At 36.8% G+C, this 18,520-nt stretch overlaps 1 protein-coding gene across 10 annotated transcripts in view; it reads right to left on the minus strand.

The window, feature by feature from the left end:
* LOC124636568 (rab GTPase-activating protein 1-like) overlaps positions 1-18,520 on the minus strand; it is a 36,825-nt gene that overhangs the window by 13,819 nt on the left and 4,486 nt on the right. For 4 of the 10 annotated variants that reach the window (XM_047172707.1, XM_047172724.1, XM_047172742.1 and 1 more), the window contains 6 exons: positions 13,687-13,816; positions 12,999-13,185; positions 11,660-11,859; positions 2,635-2,816; positions 2,145-2,270; positions 414-512 (listed from right to left, as the gene is read on the minus strand). In XM_047172707.1, coding sequence (XP_047028663.1) covers positions 414-512; positions 2,145-2,270; positions 2,635-2,816; positions 11,660-11,859; positions 12,999-13,185; positions 13,687-13,816 — 924 coding nt within the window. The other 6 variants (XM_047172756.1, XM_047172750.1, XM_047172715.1 and 3 more) reach the window with 6 other exon arrangements.

The following is an 18,520-nucleotide window of genomic DNA, read 5'->3' on the forward strand; positions in this document are numbered from 1 at the left end:
TAAAGAATATTTCTATCTATCTTTTAGAAACTGCTGGTCCGATTTGAAAAATGATTTCAGTGTTAGATGGCATTTTTATCCAGGAACACTATAGGATACTTTTTATTCGGGTGCGCATAGTAATTCACACGGGGCGGGAGTGAAACTGCTGGCTAAGCTAGTGAATGTAAAATAAATACCAAACACACATTGGTTGACTTTACTACAATATAATTGAAAGCTCGACAAAATAAATACCGACAGCGATCATTAGTTCAAGTCATTAATCAAAGCTTTATATCTAGACAGAAGGTCGTTCACCTTAATCACCACCGATCGATTGATTCTCAGTAGATTTTATCAAGCTTTTACTCTATAAATTACAGTATATTTCTATGAATTTAACAAGTAAAATAAAGGACGTATTTACTTACCATTTCTAATAATCTCATGTCTGAGTGTTTCACGCTTCTGCCGGGAGCGAGTAGGATACCAAAGCATCGCTCAATGTATAATCCTCCAGTGTATGTTGACTGAAATGTAAAGGATATTCATATTTAATACATGTTGCAAAATAACATAAACTATCTAAGCACTCTTGGTCGCCATTATACCAGTGCAAGCCACCAGCATAGTAATTAATTTATTATACTATAATATTTAGTTTTTAATTAATTTATTATACTATAATATTTAGTTTTTAAAACATAACAACGAGACGTTACATACTTATTAAGTCACCAGATGACATAATTTTTTTTTTTTCAGAAATGTCATATAATTTGCCTGAATACCATAGATGTAATATACTAAAACAAGATTGCGCACTCTCAAAATATATATTTACGAAAATTAACTTTATTCCAACGCAATAAGGTACTAAATTGGTTGCATAATACACAGAGGCAAATCCGAGCCGAGAGGGATAGTTAGAACGGAGGCCGTTTGTCTCTTTCTAACACCTTGCCAGCATAAAAAAATGTTGTGATCAACAGTTTTTTTTTCCCAAAAAAACAATTGAATCACTTATATTTTTATCTTATTTTAATAATTGTAAGTCAACAAATTAATAACAATCGCATTAATTTATTCGTATTAATTCTTAAAACATAAACAACATAATTTTTTATTTAGCTTTTTTTTATTTTCTAACGGTAACCCTGAACATTCTTGGCGCGTAATCAGCATTTAAAATGTTGTTTATATTTTTTTGTATCAAATCAATTTAAACTATTAAAATGGTGAAAAAGTGTTGCTTTTTTACTTGTGAAAGTGAATCCTATGGTGGTTGCAATATATCGTTCCACAGGTAAGCTAATAATAACATTTTCGGAAATCAAACAACTAGGGTGCCCATGAATTCTTGTAATGAGTCAAAATATGGGTGATGGATTTTAAAACTGTTGGTAGGTCAGATAGGCAGTCGCTTCTTGTAAAGCACTGGTACTCAGCTGAATCCGGTTAGACTGGAAGCCGACCCCAACATGATTGGGAAAAAGGCTCGGAGGATGATGGATTTTAAAACTGTTGTACTATTGTTATAACTTCCCAAAAAATGTAGAAAGGTGATATAAATGGCTCAGCAGTCTATATGTGAAGCAAAAATACAAAAAAAAACAGTCTGCACTTCGAATCTTCCTATTTTTATTGCTGCTAATTCCCGCTAATTATTAAAAGCCTATATTAGTATTTTAAGGTCACAAACTGCGTAAGTTAAAACTTCAATACCAATATATGTGTTTCATAATCTTAGCAAACTCGGATTGGTCTCACATAGCTTAATCTCATAGTTTTACCCTATTAGAAAGGGACAGGCGGCCTCCGTACTAACTGTTTCACTCGGCTCGTTTTTTGGTTAAAGGTGCGCAGTCCTGTTTACTATATTATGTCTATGCTGAATACAGACGCTAGCACATCAAGCTAACTGTCAAGTTACTTTAATGGATTTTCAACTTCATCTAGTATAAGGTTCAATGTTGATTGAAAATTTTATACAGATTGGACTTTGAAGCAGCAAAATTGCCTACATTGTAAAACTAATAGGCATCATGTAGACTACAAATAACGTGGATAGGGACAATAGCAATATTTCGCCATGGCAACTACTACATATATTGGACATAGTTTACGTGAAAAAATAATAATAATTCGCTATGGTTACTAACCTGTGGATCATCAGACTCCGGCTGTATGTTGTTGGTGACTTGCTTCACGTTGATAGTCACTTGTTTGTCTATGCCGCCGCGCAGTTTGAATCCGAGACGCTCTTTCGGTACATGGCTGAATGTGCCCTAGAATAAAATATTAGTGAAGTTAAAATGATGTAGTGGATTAATAAAATGGGTCTTACCTATAACCACCTTTCTTTAAAGCGTGGTCTTAAAATAGTAACAGCTTTAGTTTAGGTTTAATAAACGATAATTTTGAAAGTTAATGGTTTCGTAAGACAATCAAAATACATAAAAATCTATGTACAGGTAACACAAAACACTTCCTGCATCCTTTTGGTTGAATATAAAGCGACGGGCGTTGAAGCCGGGAGCCGTGTTATGCGAGTATGGTTTTAGACATGAGCAAGCGGAAGTCAGAGGGAGTTGTAGGTCTCTACAGGTGATGCCATGGACCGGGGGATATATGACGTCACTATAGACATACCTTAGCATCAGTCTCCTTGATATCCACGGTACACTCCAGGACATGCATGAGCTGCATCGGCGGCACGGCTGGGCCGGTGCCTTCCGTCAGCGAGCCGGTCATAGAGGGCGCTGCACTCAGCTCACCCACTAGAGAGGAGGCCATGGACCGGGGGATCCTCTCAAAAGCTTTTGCGAAGCAGCCTGGAAATATAAGAAAATCGTGATGATGAAGGATTTGACTAGAGGTTTGTTGGCGGTTCTTTGGTGGTAACATTGCACTGCAACATAGTTACAAGTCATGAGATAAAATTATAAAAACGCATGTTTGTGTGCTCCCCGCTGCGAAAATGTATTTAATTTATAACTAAAAATAAGTAAGTTACTCCTCATCCGGCTTATTTAAGTAAGTTTTCACTCTTGTGGTTAAAATTGATGTCATTCAATTATCACTGTTTATTATATTCGGACGAAATTCTCCACCCAATAAGCAAACCTAGTCTTTTGCCAGAAACAATAAGAATGAGTAAAGACAAGACTGCATAACTTTAAAGCCTCTGCGATTACTCATATCACACGCTGGAACGTGGAACAAGAATACCAATAACTCATCCATATCAATATACCAAGGCACTTATTCCATTAAAATCAATTGAAATGTGTACCTAATTGCGACACAGTTAAGGTCGAAATCGTCGCGATCACCTCAATTCATCACTATTGAACAATTGACCCCGATTGCGTAAATAATAACATTGTTATCTCGCGTAACCGACCGTGCAGAGCTGTGAAAACTGGACTATAAACCTTTGAAAGGTAAACGACCTGTAATCTAACTTTGGGTAAAGGTGACATTACTATTATAGGCTTACATGTAACAAGGGTCTAAGTTATGATACAATTGAATGACACATTCGACCCTTTCACACGACTTCAGAAAGGGTTTTCTAATCACACAATTAAAATGAGGCAAAAAACGGCTCAACAGGTATACTTCCGAAAGATTTATCAGAAGTGTACCTCTAAACTCAGGCCCGCCGCTAGCTGTTTGTTCGCCCGCGTGCAAAACCGATTATGCCGCCCTACGACTACATATTATACTGGGTTTTGTCAAAAAATATATAAGGGGTCCAGGGGGTCCGGACCCCCCCGCCCTTTCATATCCATTTTACTTGTCCAACAGAAAAAAATATGTACATGCACCGCTCTGATTGCAGAAAACCCACCTACTTTTGGATGCATAAATATTGCAATATGTACATACATATATTACACATAACTTTTTATTTACTTGAAATGCTCTAAGTGTTAGAGTAACCTAAGAAGTCCTGGGTTAGCCCATAAGCAGACTAAGCAATTACTTAGGGCATCAATGCAGTGCAATCATTACCCAAGTGGCCCCTATGTATTGAAAGATTGTGATTAATGGGTAGGTACCAACATAATGTATATCAAAGTGCTTAGAACAGATTATGGGTAACTTAAACTAACGAACTTAAATATCTATAGCAATGTTTAATTTCGGTAGAATATGTTATTAATGGTTTTTGGTGGGTTTCCCGTTGAAAAAGTCAACGCATGAGACACATTTCATATGTAAGGAAGCGCGAGCGAAGCGAGCGCGAAATTTTTTTAGTCTAAGGACACAAAACAAATAAAAACCACTGTAAATTAACAAAGCAAAGTCAAAAAGTAAGATATGCACAGAAATAAAGTGCAAATGTACATGAAGCCGCGAGCGAAGCGAGCGCGATTTTTTCCTTAGAGTTTTCATGAAGTAAACATGATGATTTTTCGGAATTGAATGCCTCAACAATTAAACAAAGATAAATAGCGATCAGTGCCGGTTTTAACTCAACCAGCGCCCTGAGCGAGATTTCTACGGCGCTCTCCAACTGCAATTCAAACCCATACGAAAAACAGAGACGTATGTAGTTACCGATTGCGCGAGCGAAGCGAGCGCGAATATTTTTTTTATAGTTAACAAGTCGAAGAAAAAATTACGTAAAATGTAGCCCAATCGTACATAAGCTGGTTGATGAATGCAAAAACACTGGAACATGTCTTCTGATTGCGCGAGCGAAGCGAGCGCGAAATTTTTTGTTATATTTTAGAACTCATAACCAAAATTACTTAACATTTTGCCCAAACGTACATAATTCTTTGTTGGTGATGGCGCCTATGTATTAAAATTTTGGGACTTAAAGTAGTACCGTAAATAAGAAAGTTCATATGGAAACTAGAAGTTACTTTCTTATTAATAAAATAACTTAAAAACGACGCTACCTTTTTGCTAGGGTAGACTAAAAAAATGTTGAAAAATAAAAACAACTGTGAAGTGAAGCAAGCCCGAAAATGTTTGAGTTTTGGATCACTAAAAGTCCTAAACATATATAATAAAAAGCGACTGTGAAGTGAAGAAGCCGCGAGCGAAGGGAGCGCGAATTTTTTTGAGTATTGGGACATTAAAAGTAGCTTGTGATAAAAAGTTGAAGCGTAAAGCAAGGAAACCGCGAGCGAAGCGAGCGCGAAAATTTTTGAGTTTTGGGACATAAAAGTAGTGTTTGTTCGAGAATTTCTCAAATTTAACGCGTAATTAAACACTAATTCGCTTCGGCTATTTCTAAAATCTGATGTAGCTTCTAAAGTACTGATTATTTGTTAGAGGTATTTTAGTAAGGCCTTTCCAGTAAAATATAATTTATTTGTAGAGAAGTGATTTATAAACTGAAAACACCTATCGATAATATAATCTAAAATAAGCTCTAACTTCTAAAGTACTAAGAATTGGTAATTAGTATGTTAGTACAAAATGTAACGCTTGAAAAGACCTTTCAAATGATGTATGACTCATTACTAGAGGGGGAGTAGACCAACAACCAAACATTTCGCCCATTGTTCTTTAAAACAAAAATAGGAGTAACATTCTGATCAAGGATTGGTTGGGGGCGCCTGCGGCGCCCTTTATATCCGGCGCCCTGGGCCGTCGCCCAACCGCGCCCTACCCTAAAACCGCTACTGATTGCGATATCTGACATGGAGGCGCGAGCGCAGCGAGCGCGAATTTTTTTGGGGATGCAAAGGGTGAACCCGTCAAAATTGATAGGGCGAGACCAAAGCGAGGGCGGCTTTTTCTGAAATTTTATTGCTAATGTACTCATCTATTTTGAGTAAAAATATTTTTATTACGTAATTATGGTTTAATTTTGCTGTATGGGTTAATTTTGCCGCCCCGTAAATAGTGCCGCCCAGGGCATTTGCCCCCCCTGCTCTCTCCCCCCACGCTACGCTAATGGTTGATCTTAAATCGTTTTTAATAATTTTTAATTTTGAAAATGTTCAACAGATGTAACTGAAACCGGCAGTGTAAGTAATATTCTTAGCGCTATTGCTGTGTTCGGAAATATTGAAATCAAATAATTGGTAAAAAGATATTGTATTTTTTTAATATTACGTGATAAGTTGCTCGATTTGCCGCCCCCTAGGACGTGCCGCCCGCGTGCGGTGCACGCCTTGCACGCCCGCTTACGGCGGGCCTGTCTAAACTATTCATTATGAGTGAAAAGTAAACCTAAACTGGTCAACAAAAAAAACAGCATTTTGGCACATTGCAACAAAATCCAGCTTGTGCTGACTAAAGACCGGTCAATTTTATTTAATTTCATTACTGCTATTGTGCCAGTATTTACAGAAAAATTTTAACTATTTCTTACTCCAAAGAGGTCAAAATATGCCAACAGAATTTTGTGCTAAATTCTTTCCTAGCTTTTCAATGAATGCCAGCCGTCCTTGTACCGCCTGACACAGTTAATATCAAGGACAAAATAATGTAACAACTCATTAAATAATATTATCGACGCGTATCAAATGAGTGGGCGGAAACCAGACAAAATGGACTAGGAATTTTTGCAATAAATATGGCTTGGTATTTGGTAAAGTTAGTATGTGAATATCACAAAGGTTTCTTTATAAACCTTAATATATTTATTCACAAGTATACTTTAATGTATGTACACAAACAGTTGCTATATCGCTTACTTATGGTTATTACCACACAGATATTTTGAAAGTACTTTTAGTCTACAAACAAGTACCTATTAAAGAAACGCAATACCCTGACCTACCTCAAATTTTATGAGACGCAGTCCTTATAAACGATGATCTTTAGTAAGTAAACTAAGGTAGCAACAAGTCACTAAATAATGGTTACACAACACCAACCAAAAAATAAAAAAAATCACTTCTTATCATTCATTCATTAGCCACAGTTAAAAAACTCTATACTTTAACTCTCTTGCAATCGAAAAAAGATTTTATTCACTTCAAAACCACGAAATACATGCGCCGTCGACAAAAACAAGCAACTTAATGAATAACAGAAAACCGCGAGCGATCCAATCGGCTTGATAACGAACAAATCGAATGACCATCATATTCTGATTCATACCAAACGATTCAGAAACAACATTGTAAAAGCTTCATAGTTCACTGAACACTTTTGAATTTCGAATGTGTTGTGACATTATTTTGTCTGTGGGAAATTCTTTGTAACTTCTGTGGGAACTTTGGCAAGTAAAAAAAATTGGAACTAAAAATAAAAAGGCGGGCATTTGCCTTTGTTTTGAATTTAGAACTCTTTTTTTAATACAAAAAAATGTCATCTTTATTTCCATATTTTCATGCATTGCCTTCCTGCAACAGCCTAATGAGTTCTAAAGTGAACCAATAACAAATATAAGTGAAGGCCTCGTACGCTGCGTCAACCAGGTCATCGGGCAGCCTTGAGGCCAGACAGACGTTCGACTCCACCGACTTTAATGACGTCACAATGATCGATTTTACGGAAAATAGTAAGTACATTCAATAATTTAGGATCGTCAATTGTTTATGAGAATGCACACTGTAAAGTTTTTGAAACAAATCATGGACATATTGTATTGATTGACCTAAATGAAGCCCAATGGACTTACATGGTCGAATTTAAGTACTTGTAATTGTGTGATTTTCCATATAGGCAATACACTATAGGCTTTATATTTGCTCTGATTTTCAAACATATTTTTATTCTCCTTGTCCTAAAGCTCAGGACTTTCGAAGTATAAACTTTGTTTTAGAGAGACCAGTATAGTCGAAAACAAAAACAGTTTTTGTATGACGGAATAAGGCAGCTGTAACACGATACGTAAGCCGTTATCTGTTTACATTTGTGTCGATGAGTGTACCGGGGCATTTGAGTCAACTGGATATTAAGAGTTTTGTACAATATTCGTGCCCTTTTCAAGGTGATCGCAGGGTGAATAAGTCTATTTTAGTATTTTAGGGTAAATCTACGTAAAGTTTAAAAAATACCGGGCGTCTCGCGACTGTTTTCTTACTCAACTGAAGCTAAACTTATTTTTTTTGCAAAATCTAAAACTATTTCATCATCATCATCATCTCAGCCATAAGACGTCCACTGCTGAACATAGGCCTCCCCCTTTGATCTCCACAGATACCTGTTGGAAGCGACCTGCATCCAGCGTCTTCCGGCGACCTTTATAAGGTCGTCTATCCACCTCATTGGTGGACGTCCTACGCTGCGCTTGCTAGTCCGTGGTCTCCACTCCAGCACTTTTCGGCCCCATCTGCCATCTGCTCTGCGAGCAATATCGCCTGCCCATTGCCACTTCAACTTGCTAATCCGGTGGGCTATATCGGTGACTTTGGTTCGTCTACGGATCTCCTCGTTTCGGATTCGATAACGTAGAGAAACACCGAGCATAGCCCTCTCCATAGCTTGGACTCCGACTTTGAGCTTTGAGATGAGGCCGATAGTGAGAGACCACGTTTCGGTGCCGTAAGTCATCACTGGTAGCACACATTATTAAACTATTTAGCATTACCAAATCCGTTTATATTATTTAAGTATTCAAAACTAGTTAACATAATCAAGTTTTTTTTTTATCAACTTAACTCAATTTATTGAACACCTGTGCAGTGAATTTATTTTTAAATAGAACCAATAAGGTAACTTTGTTTTGGGCAACACAGGAGGGCAACGCCACGACAGATTCTCGTAGAAGATATAATGAATCACTCTGTTATCGGAACGAGATAAAATTCTTGCTGTCATTAGAGTGTACTCACAGGAAGTATTTGTGTATTCGCTATTTTTAGAACAAGACGCACTGCGTCTTTTTATAAAGTTTCCATCTATCCTAATACTTTCGTTCTAATATTTCACGACAAAAAGTTCCAATAATTATGTCGATAGCCGATATTATGCCTATAACTTTATTTATTGCCCTAAAATTAATTGCTCTTTACAAGATTCGTTCTAAAACACAGCAACAATTCAGTGTACTCAAAATTACCTCCTTAAACACTTGGTTATAATTCAAACCACAATTACACTGTCCAGCAAAAAAACACCCACTTTAAACGGTACCAACACTTTAACATAATCAAATTATATGTTACTAAGCAATTACATGACTTGTGAAATTATCTTAAGCATATGTTTATATTGTAAGTACCGTACACTGTTTGCCGTAAGAAGATGTATCTATTAATAAGACAAGTTTATGTATAAAGCGTTTAGGCGAGACGGTAATCTCATTAATGTTAAGAGCATTCAACCGTCTGTGTAGCTGTTAAACCTTTTACGCGGGAGAATAATGCATTCAGTTTTGTAACTGACCCAAATTTTTTGGCCAACATTGTAAGATTTTAATGAAAACATGGCAATTTTAAAACCTTAAGTCTTTTCTCTAATCAATTCTAATATACATATTATACCTTCTATCTATTAATTCACAAATCGTTCCTTTTATCATATATGTGTCACTTGTTAAACTATGCTTAAAATCTGAAACACAATTATTTCTGTGATTCAAAAAACCATTTTGTTTTTTGTTTGGAATACCTATCTCTCTACGCATAACATCAAGAGATAATTGTATTCTGTTGTCATTTAGTTAGCGGCGCTTGCACCCGTCTTACATAACAAAATAGGAAATACAAGTATGTACACTGGTTAGTCAGATCTAGGTAAACCTCTTTGGTAGTATTTTCCTATTTGTGATTGTAATAAGCATGCTCTATGGAGGTTCAATGTAAAATGTATAACTAAGAAACTTTTAACAGTGGTTGTTGGTTCATGATTCCTAGGGGTATTTATAGCCGTCACAACCACACATTTTAATGAAACCGTAATTAGGTTTCTTATGGCATACCTTTAAATCATTCAACAGGTTAAACTAACTGCTGGCTTTACTAAGAAATTAAAGAATTTGATAGCCTCTATTATAAAATATGTGCTTCCGTATTATAAAATGAGAGCTCCACTTTAGAAAATTGAAGAACAAAAATAAACTTACAAAATTATCTAATCAAGTCACAACACACAACTTTCACTCATGATAACACCAAAACAAACGTCAGAAACACACGAGATAATAATTAATATTTTTATCACAGCAAAAAACACGCAGATACGTGTATCTCACGTCAGTAACAAATGAGAACTGGTGCACAATTATTTAGAAGGCTGCCACTAATATTATGGTAAATAACATCCATCACAAACCATGGATAACAAAATGACTAGCGGAGATACCATAACGGAAAATTTCTTGAGAAAGTATCGCGCCAAAATGCGGGGAGTCGGGGTACGAGGAACGTTACTGTCTCCGCCCTTATACATATTGTTTGGTACCCGTACACTTTTAATAATACCAGAAATCGTTGACAGATATCTCAAGAATCCGAACGCTTCGTTAATTCACTCGTAACTGATCGTTTTGGTCATGCCAACAATACGTTTTTGGCCTAGAAGAAAGCGCCTGACCTACCTGCGTTGTGGCATCTCCGTTTATCTTTCCTTATTCAGTGTTCACAGCAAATCGTTATAAATGGAATGACATACACGTGAATTTGTTTTGCCAATTTTAAACTCATGCGTTTTCTCTGTTGAACGGATCATAATGTGATTTTGATATGTGAATGGTTTAAGTAAGTATAATAATGATTGGTGTCGTCAACATTTGTCACCAAACCAAAGTGACGGCTGGTTTTTAGATATGTTTTATCAAAATCAGCTTAACCATTATAAACTTATTACTATTTACCTGATGTTCTAAACTTGCACGATTTTGGTACATTGAAATTGTACCTTAGTAATGCAGTGTTGAATTCACCACAATTACTAAATTTGGTTTAACTAGCGACAGTTCCTGTCTTCAAACAGTCAGTAACATTATAGTCTCCAACAGGAATTTTGAGTCATGAGAACAATAGTAACCGACTAACTGAGATCATGTGCCTAGCCTTTTCCAACTATTTTGGAGTCGTCTTCCAGTCTGAAATAAGCCGAGTGCCAATGTCCTACATAGAGAAACTGCCTATGCAGATGCTCTTCAACCCATTTACTAAGGCAATCTGATACCCCCTGGTTGAAATAGTTGTCAGATTTTTTCCTTCTGACTAGACATAAAATAATTGATGAAGTAGTGTGATGGTAATATCTAAATTGCTCGTTTCCTACTTTCTGCGTTGGTTCGGACAACTGTTAATGTCCATCATCATCAGCTTTTTTATTGTCTCACTGCAAAGCACCCTTTCCCACCTCTATAAGAAAAATGATTCTTATCTCTACTAAAAATATAGATAAACCACTTACTTGACACCTGATTGACAGCCTCAGCGATGTGACAGCGGAACACATGGCACCTATAGACGGCAGACTCCTTAGTTTCTCCATGAGACCAGGTGAAGGCGAAGCACGACGCTACCGGGGAGCCGGCGGCGCCGCGAGCGTAGAACGAGATGCGGTTCACTGTAGAGCGAGTCATAACACTCTTTGCTGGTAGAATGTAGGGATGGAATATCTCTAAACCACTTACATGACACTTGATTGACAGCTTCAGCGATGTGACAGCGGAACACGTGGCACCTATAGACGGCAGACTCCTTAGTTTCTTCATAGGACCAGGTGCGTTCACTGCGTAGCGAGTCATAACACTCTTTGCTGGTACAATATAGGGCTAAAATATCGCTAAACCACTTACTTGACACTTGATTGACAGCCTCAGCGATGTGACAGCGGAACACATGGCACCTATAGACGGCAGACTCCTTAGTTTCTCCATGGGACCAGGTGAAGGCGAAGCACGACGCTACCGGGGAGCCGGCGGCGCCGCGAGCGTAGAACGAGATGCGGTTCACTGCGTAGCGAGTCATCACGCTGTTGCTGTCGGCTTGGTATAACCTGGGGAGGGAATGCGTGATTAAATATAGGTGGTCTAGAAAATTATAAATACAAAATTGTCTAAAAACATGTGACGAACGTCTGTTTTTTGTAGACGAAAGACCAAGGGTTTTTAGTTGCTACTATCCGTTTTCACTCGCTTCCCGTTGGAACTACTGCCCGGATGGAAAATGTGTAGCTTTGGAGGAATTTGTCAAATCGGTTTAGTAGTTTAGAAGCCTTTAGGGTCACATACAAAAAAAATCGCTTTTATTATAGTATAGATATATATAGTATAGATGACAAGGTGGGTCTACATTCTAATTTGATAAATAGTGAATTTGTACAACAAAATGAGATTTCGATCTTTTACTTTTGTTAAATTATTACAATTGTCTAGCTTTTATAAAGATAATTGTTCAGTCATTCATAGTTGTTGATAAGGCTAGATAATTCGCTCATTACCGAAGGGTTGTTAGAAGGCCTCTAACAAAAAAGTCATTTGTTTCATTGTTAAGCTAACATAAAATTTTATGAATGTAATATCGATTACATATTTACAAAAAGGGTGCCTTATCGACAAGTTTTTTTAATACATAAGTATTCAAATATTAAAAACCAACATATCGCAAGCGCACCACTCCCTATATTTGCAAACGACTGCCTAACAAGATAAACTGAAAATCAAACATACTTACACGACAAGTCCCTGTGAGCATACAGGTATCGATATCGATACGGCGATCCCATCCCTACTCTCAGGCATAGAGCTGCGCTCCTTCATGATGTGTTGTATATTACTCTCGGATTTCGGTTCCTATATATACTGAACTGAACATCAAACATACTTACACGACAAGCCCTTGTGAGCATACAGGTATCGATATCGATACGGCGATCCCATCTCTACTCTCAGGCATAGAACTGAGCTCCTTCATGAAGTGTTGTATATTACTCTTGGATTTTGGTTCCTATATATACTCAACTGACAATCAAACATACTTACACGACAAGCCCTTGTGAGCATACAGGTATCGATATCGATACGGCGATCCCATCCCTACTCTCAGGCATAGAGCTGAGCTCCTTCATGAAGTGTTGTATATTACTCTTGGATTTTGGTTCCTATATATACTGAACTGAACATCAAACATACTTACACGACAAGCCCTTGTGAGCATACAGGTATCGATATCGATACGGCGATCCCATCTCTACTCTCAGGCATAGAGCTGAGCTCTTTCATGATGCGTTGTATGTCACTCTCGGATTTCGGGTCCGATATGTTCTGAGCGCCCAAGTAACTCACACCGCTGAACACCGTGCACTCTTGGTCTACGTCTGAAACTGGTTGGATTTCAGTAAATATGGGGGGATGATAGTCATACTTTGATATTGCTTTAGTTTAACAGTTTCGTTGTTTTGTTCACTGTCACTAATGGCATTAATCTGAATGGTGTTAGACGGTCCTTAAAGGTGGTCTGAGACCAGAAAATCCAGTGTCTTATGATGAGTTATGGGAACTGTGTTATGCAGTAACTGGGTTATGGAGGTAAGAAAGGTATTCACTCCATATAAAATGCTATTACCCCTCGTAATAAAGGCAAGACAGGTAAATATCATGTGCACAGACTACCTTAATATTAACAGTGGAACCGTGGTCTTTCAGACATATTTGAAACATTGATAAATTAAAAGATTTTTGCCATCATTTATTTTAGCTATGTATATCATTTATTTTTTGGGATTTACTGATCGATTTCATGTAGAACAAACTCGCCCTTTCCTAATAACTTTTCTTTCTCCTGCCCTGTTCCTAATAACCCAAGTAAAACAAAAGGCAATCACCTTCGTCATCGCTCTCAGTAGGCTTCATGTGGTCGTGCTTCTCAGTGGGCGACGGCGTGGACACGTCGGCTGAAGTAGCACTGTCTAGCATCTCGTAGAACTTCGACCCGCCCACCAGACGGCACGAATCCTGGAATAAAAGAGAAGAGAACGTCAGAATTTAAACATAGGTACATAACTTTTTAGGTATTTAACATGGTGTGGGGTCACTCAAATTTTTCTCTCCTTCTTGTAACCCGTTCTTCTGAACAGTTATACGATTTAAATGTTTGAATCAAGTACTGGTTTCTCTCTGGAAAATATAATGTTTAATCGACCTTTAAATCACTTGCTAGCGTAGAATTGGTAACGAATATCAGTTTTTCTTATAGCAGAGTTTAATCTGGTTAATTCTAAGTACTTTACATACACAACCACATATATAAAGTAACTTAAAACGGAATCTACAGAATTAGGTCATATGCATATATCAGAACAGTTATGTATACTAGTATAGAAGTCAGTAACTATAGACCGGGAAAAAATGACGAAAACCATTTCCACTTCACTCATATCACAATATACAAAAGCATTAGTTAACACACCACAATTTAAGAACTACCATTAACAAGTTCCTCCTCGCTTACAAGCGTAACGTAACCTACTAAAACCTCCCTTCAACACTCGGTACTACAAATGCTGAACAATATAGACACAAACAATAGCTTAAGGGTAGACTTAAAGGTCACGGAGTGATAACAAAGCATCGGGGTCATTGCCTTCTGCCATTATTTTCACGGTAATATAGACTTTTTCTATTACTTAGATTGGTATAGATAGAGACATGGCTGACGGTACAAGATTATCAACCTGAGTTGAAGGTACTTTTATTGCATCCTATATTTTCAGGCTATATAAAACTCAGGTAGCATTTAATCTGCAAAAATAGCTGAACCAATTTGGAAGAACAAGTCCATTTTCAATGTTAGCTTAGAAGTTAAAGCACACATTTGAGAATAGCATAGCTTTTATTCTCTACTAGCTTCTGCCAGCGGTTTCACCCGCATCCCGTGGAAACCTTTGCACGAACCCGGATAAAAAGTAGCCTATAGCCTTCCTCGATAAATGGGCTATCTAACACTGAAATAATTTTTCAAATCGGACCAGTAGTTCCTGAGATTAGCGCGTTCAAACAAACAAACTCTTCAGCTTTATAATATTAGTATAGATACAGTCTAATACAATTAAATCAACGAGTTATTCTATATTTCTTGATACCGGTTTCCCTAACAATATACAGGAAATTATGATGGCACAACATATATTTCACCATTGACTCATTATTATATTAATAAACTAATGAATAAATAACAGTGTTCAGTCATAAAAACAATTGTACCTAAAATGTAGTACAACTTTACGAATCGTTTATTTCTATTGCTATTCAGACAATTGACTAAATGTTCAGATTGGCATTTCACATAACCGTAGCTATATCTTCGCAAATATCTAGTAATGTCAGCGAAGGAATCTCCGGCGTATGACAATAGAAATGTTTCCTTCGACGAATATTCTATCGGCACGTATACTTATTGACTAAGGGACCCTTGTTATCTAGAGGGCAGTAAGAGCATAAGACCTATTTAGGTTTTCTGATAACAGTTTTAAGGAATGCTTGGAGAGCCGTAAAGAACCTATGAACCTACTCAGCAATAAGAGCTGAACCGATTAGGTTGAAAAATTGGTGGGTAAACTAGCTTAGAATTAGGATTCGGACATAGGGACCCTTTTAATCTCGATACGTAAGTTTTCAATAAAATCTAAAACCTGTGGGAATCTTCTCGAAGCTGGGAACCGATAAAACAACAATTAATTTATACAATCTTTGTTATGAATGTTATGTTAGTTAACACAGTTGTACTTTCCCTATACTAATAATTAACAATAGGCACATAAAAATAAAATAAATTCACTCAAATACCTTTTCAACTATTTGGGAGTATCTGTTTGTGTGCGTCATGATACTATATTCACTTTCAACCGATCAAAATATTATAACTAAATCACATAACAATATACTTGAAGTTCGATGTTAATGTAAATAATTTTCAATACATTTGATACGTGTGCTCGCCATGGATCGAATATTAAACTGTTGATATTCCTTCCTATGAATCATTCTCAAACCGCAGTGTACATATAAAGGTACATTCATATACTAAATATAGGCTACATATTGTTGAATGTGTAGGAGCATAATCTGTATTAGACAGCTGTGATATTGAAAGACATACAGACATGTGGTTGATATCTTGATAGTACGACTATCAATGAAACATTGATCTTGACCATATGACTCTAGCTAGCGTAAGCGCAAACAATCCGAATAGTAGGTTACTACGAATTTAACCGTTAGACATTTTAATTGTTTACCAAAGGATATCAAACTAATTGTGGCTTATGGACACAACAGGGAAAACCGAAGGAAGTAAAACTCGTGAAATAGGAGAAACCAATTTAACATTGATAAAAACACGAAATTCGTGTAATTCGTTAAGTAGCATACAAAATTAAGTATCGATCATTACCTTCCCACACACGATAATCGTTGCCATGTCCTCCGAATTTTAGTAAACAAAGCCGAAACTCCTTTATCGACTTACATCGTCAAAAGGTCATAAACACAGCACATATTAATTAACTGGTTTTCGCACTTGTCACAACACTATTGACAAAAGGAACAGGTATTTTTATGGAGTAATCCGAGTCACAGCTACGCGTAGAGTTGACCGTCCAGGCGCTGTTAACCAGCCTAATGGACACACAATGACTGGAAACCAAAACAACCCGACGACAATTATCGTCCGACCGTCGATTGTAACGCATAGGACACACTGACGAAATCACTATAATTATAAATATTACCGTTTCGAATGCCTGATAAAAAAATACTTCTGAAAGTTTTAATACTTTGAAGCAATTATTTTTTTGTATCGGAACTGTTTTCGCGATAACTGCACGATAAGACGTCGAGCCAACACGTGGGAGCAACTTAATCTGCATGTGTTTTTATTTATTGGAGGAAATAGAGCCGGCATTTAGATTTGTTGATCTTGACCTTCGTTAGCCAGATAAGTATTCATTGACATTTAATTATAGAATCATCCAATTGTCTCGAACTTCAGAAGATTGAGTGCAGCAGTACCGAATTAAAAAGATAAAGCATACATTGTCAAACACAGATCTTTGAATAAAACATTATATTGTTAATACAATTGAGTCATCATTGTATCAGTTTATACATAGTCTGCTCTACTAAAGATAGGCTAAGGCATAACTACTCTGATACATTGAGCAATCGTGAGAAAATAAGTGCACTACATTTTTTATTTACATTTACATAGGCAATGTTCTTGCAATGGAGGAAAAAATATTCAAAAATTATTAACAACGATAACAAGAGTCAGGGAGTGGCTCAGTTATTTGCCAGTTTGACTCATGAATGCTCAGCAGACCAAATCCACTTCAGAAGGGAATAAATATTGTCTTTTTCATTTCTTCGTAGCAGGAAAGTCAGTATCAGCTATAATGTGCCTTAAATACTGGCCATTAGCACACTACCTGACTTTTATGAAAACGAGAGTTATCTTAGAAATATTAGGCACCCTCTTTTGGGGCACTCGAAAAAAACAAAAGACATTCATAACACAGAACTAGATTCAAGCATTACTGTGAAAATGGGAGATCGTAAATTACCGCCCATTTACGTGTTTGCCGAACGTCTGATTATAAAAATCAAGGCAAAGGTAGCTGACCGTGCAGCCTTGTTTTTTGGCTAAATATCAATGTTTTAGCATGTTTGGAGGCCTCCGGTTGAGACCTGCTACCAAGGCCGCATATTTTATGTTCCCAGCTGTATTTCTTTTTTTTCTACCAGTATTCTTCAGAATTGTTTATATTGCAATCTGTATCTACAAAAGGTAAAGTTTGTGAGGTAATTTTAATGTACTGAATCGATTTTGGCAATACTTTTACCAAAAGAAAGCCTCGTTTTTGTGCATCGCTCCTTTTCATATTGGTATTGGAAGTAGGTAGTTCCCTTGAGACGCAGATGAATCTGCGAGCAACATATACGTACCTACCTATATACAATAAAATAAATCGTCTCACTAGAAGAATAGAAAATTTTTGTGCGTGTGCTCCCATCTTTAATTTGAAGTTTGCAGATAGCAGCGCTAATAGGCACTTGGTCCACATTTAACCTGAACCACGATTAGGAACGTTACGTAAGTTTACGATCACACATAACATTTAATGGCTAATTAAACATTATTTTATCGGTGGCCGATAAAATAATAATTGCTTTACTAGAGTCGATCAAATAAACATAGGAAGTAACGTGGTTTTGGCAATTTCCATGCCTTTATTTGAAATATATTCTACCTAAAGGTTTTATTACATCTTTTTTTATTTCCATAACCCTCAGAAATACCATATTTCTTATGCCTGCCGATTACTGAGAATATGACACAACGCAAATATGTATTTTTATAAAATAAATATAATTGAAGAATATTGGTTTCAGGGGGTTTTCTGTTATCAAAACCTAAACACTTGAATCGCGTTGAACCCATATTGACTGGAGTTTCAAAGACACTCAAGGTGGCAAAAGGTGACCCGGTGTAATTAGGTCTCACAAGAAAATAAGCCACAGGGCCATTAAGGGAATTTTAGGTCACAAATATACACAATTTGAATTTTTTGGTTTCGTGATATTAGATCATTTTCTGTACGTCTGATAGAATTTGTGCAAGTGGTTATGCATATAAACTATTTGGCACAAATATTCTTTTTA

Source organism: Helicoverpa zea, chromosome 2, assembly GCF_022581195.2.
Source record: "Helicoverpa zea isolate HzStark_Cry1AcR chromosome 2, ilHelZeax1.1, whole genome shotgun sequence".
Lineage (NCBI taxonomy): Eukaryota > Metazoa > Arthropoda > Insecta > Lepidoptera > Noctuidae > Helicoverpa > Helicoverpa zea.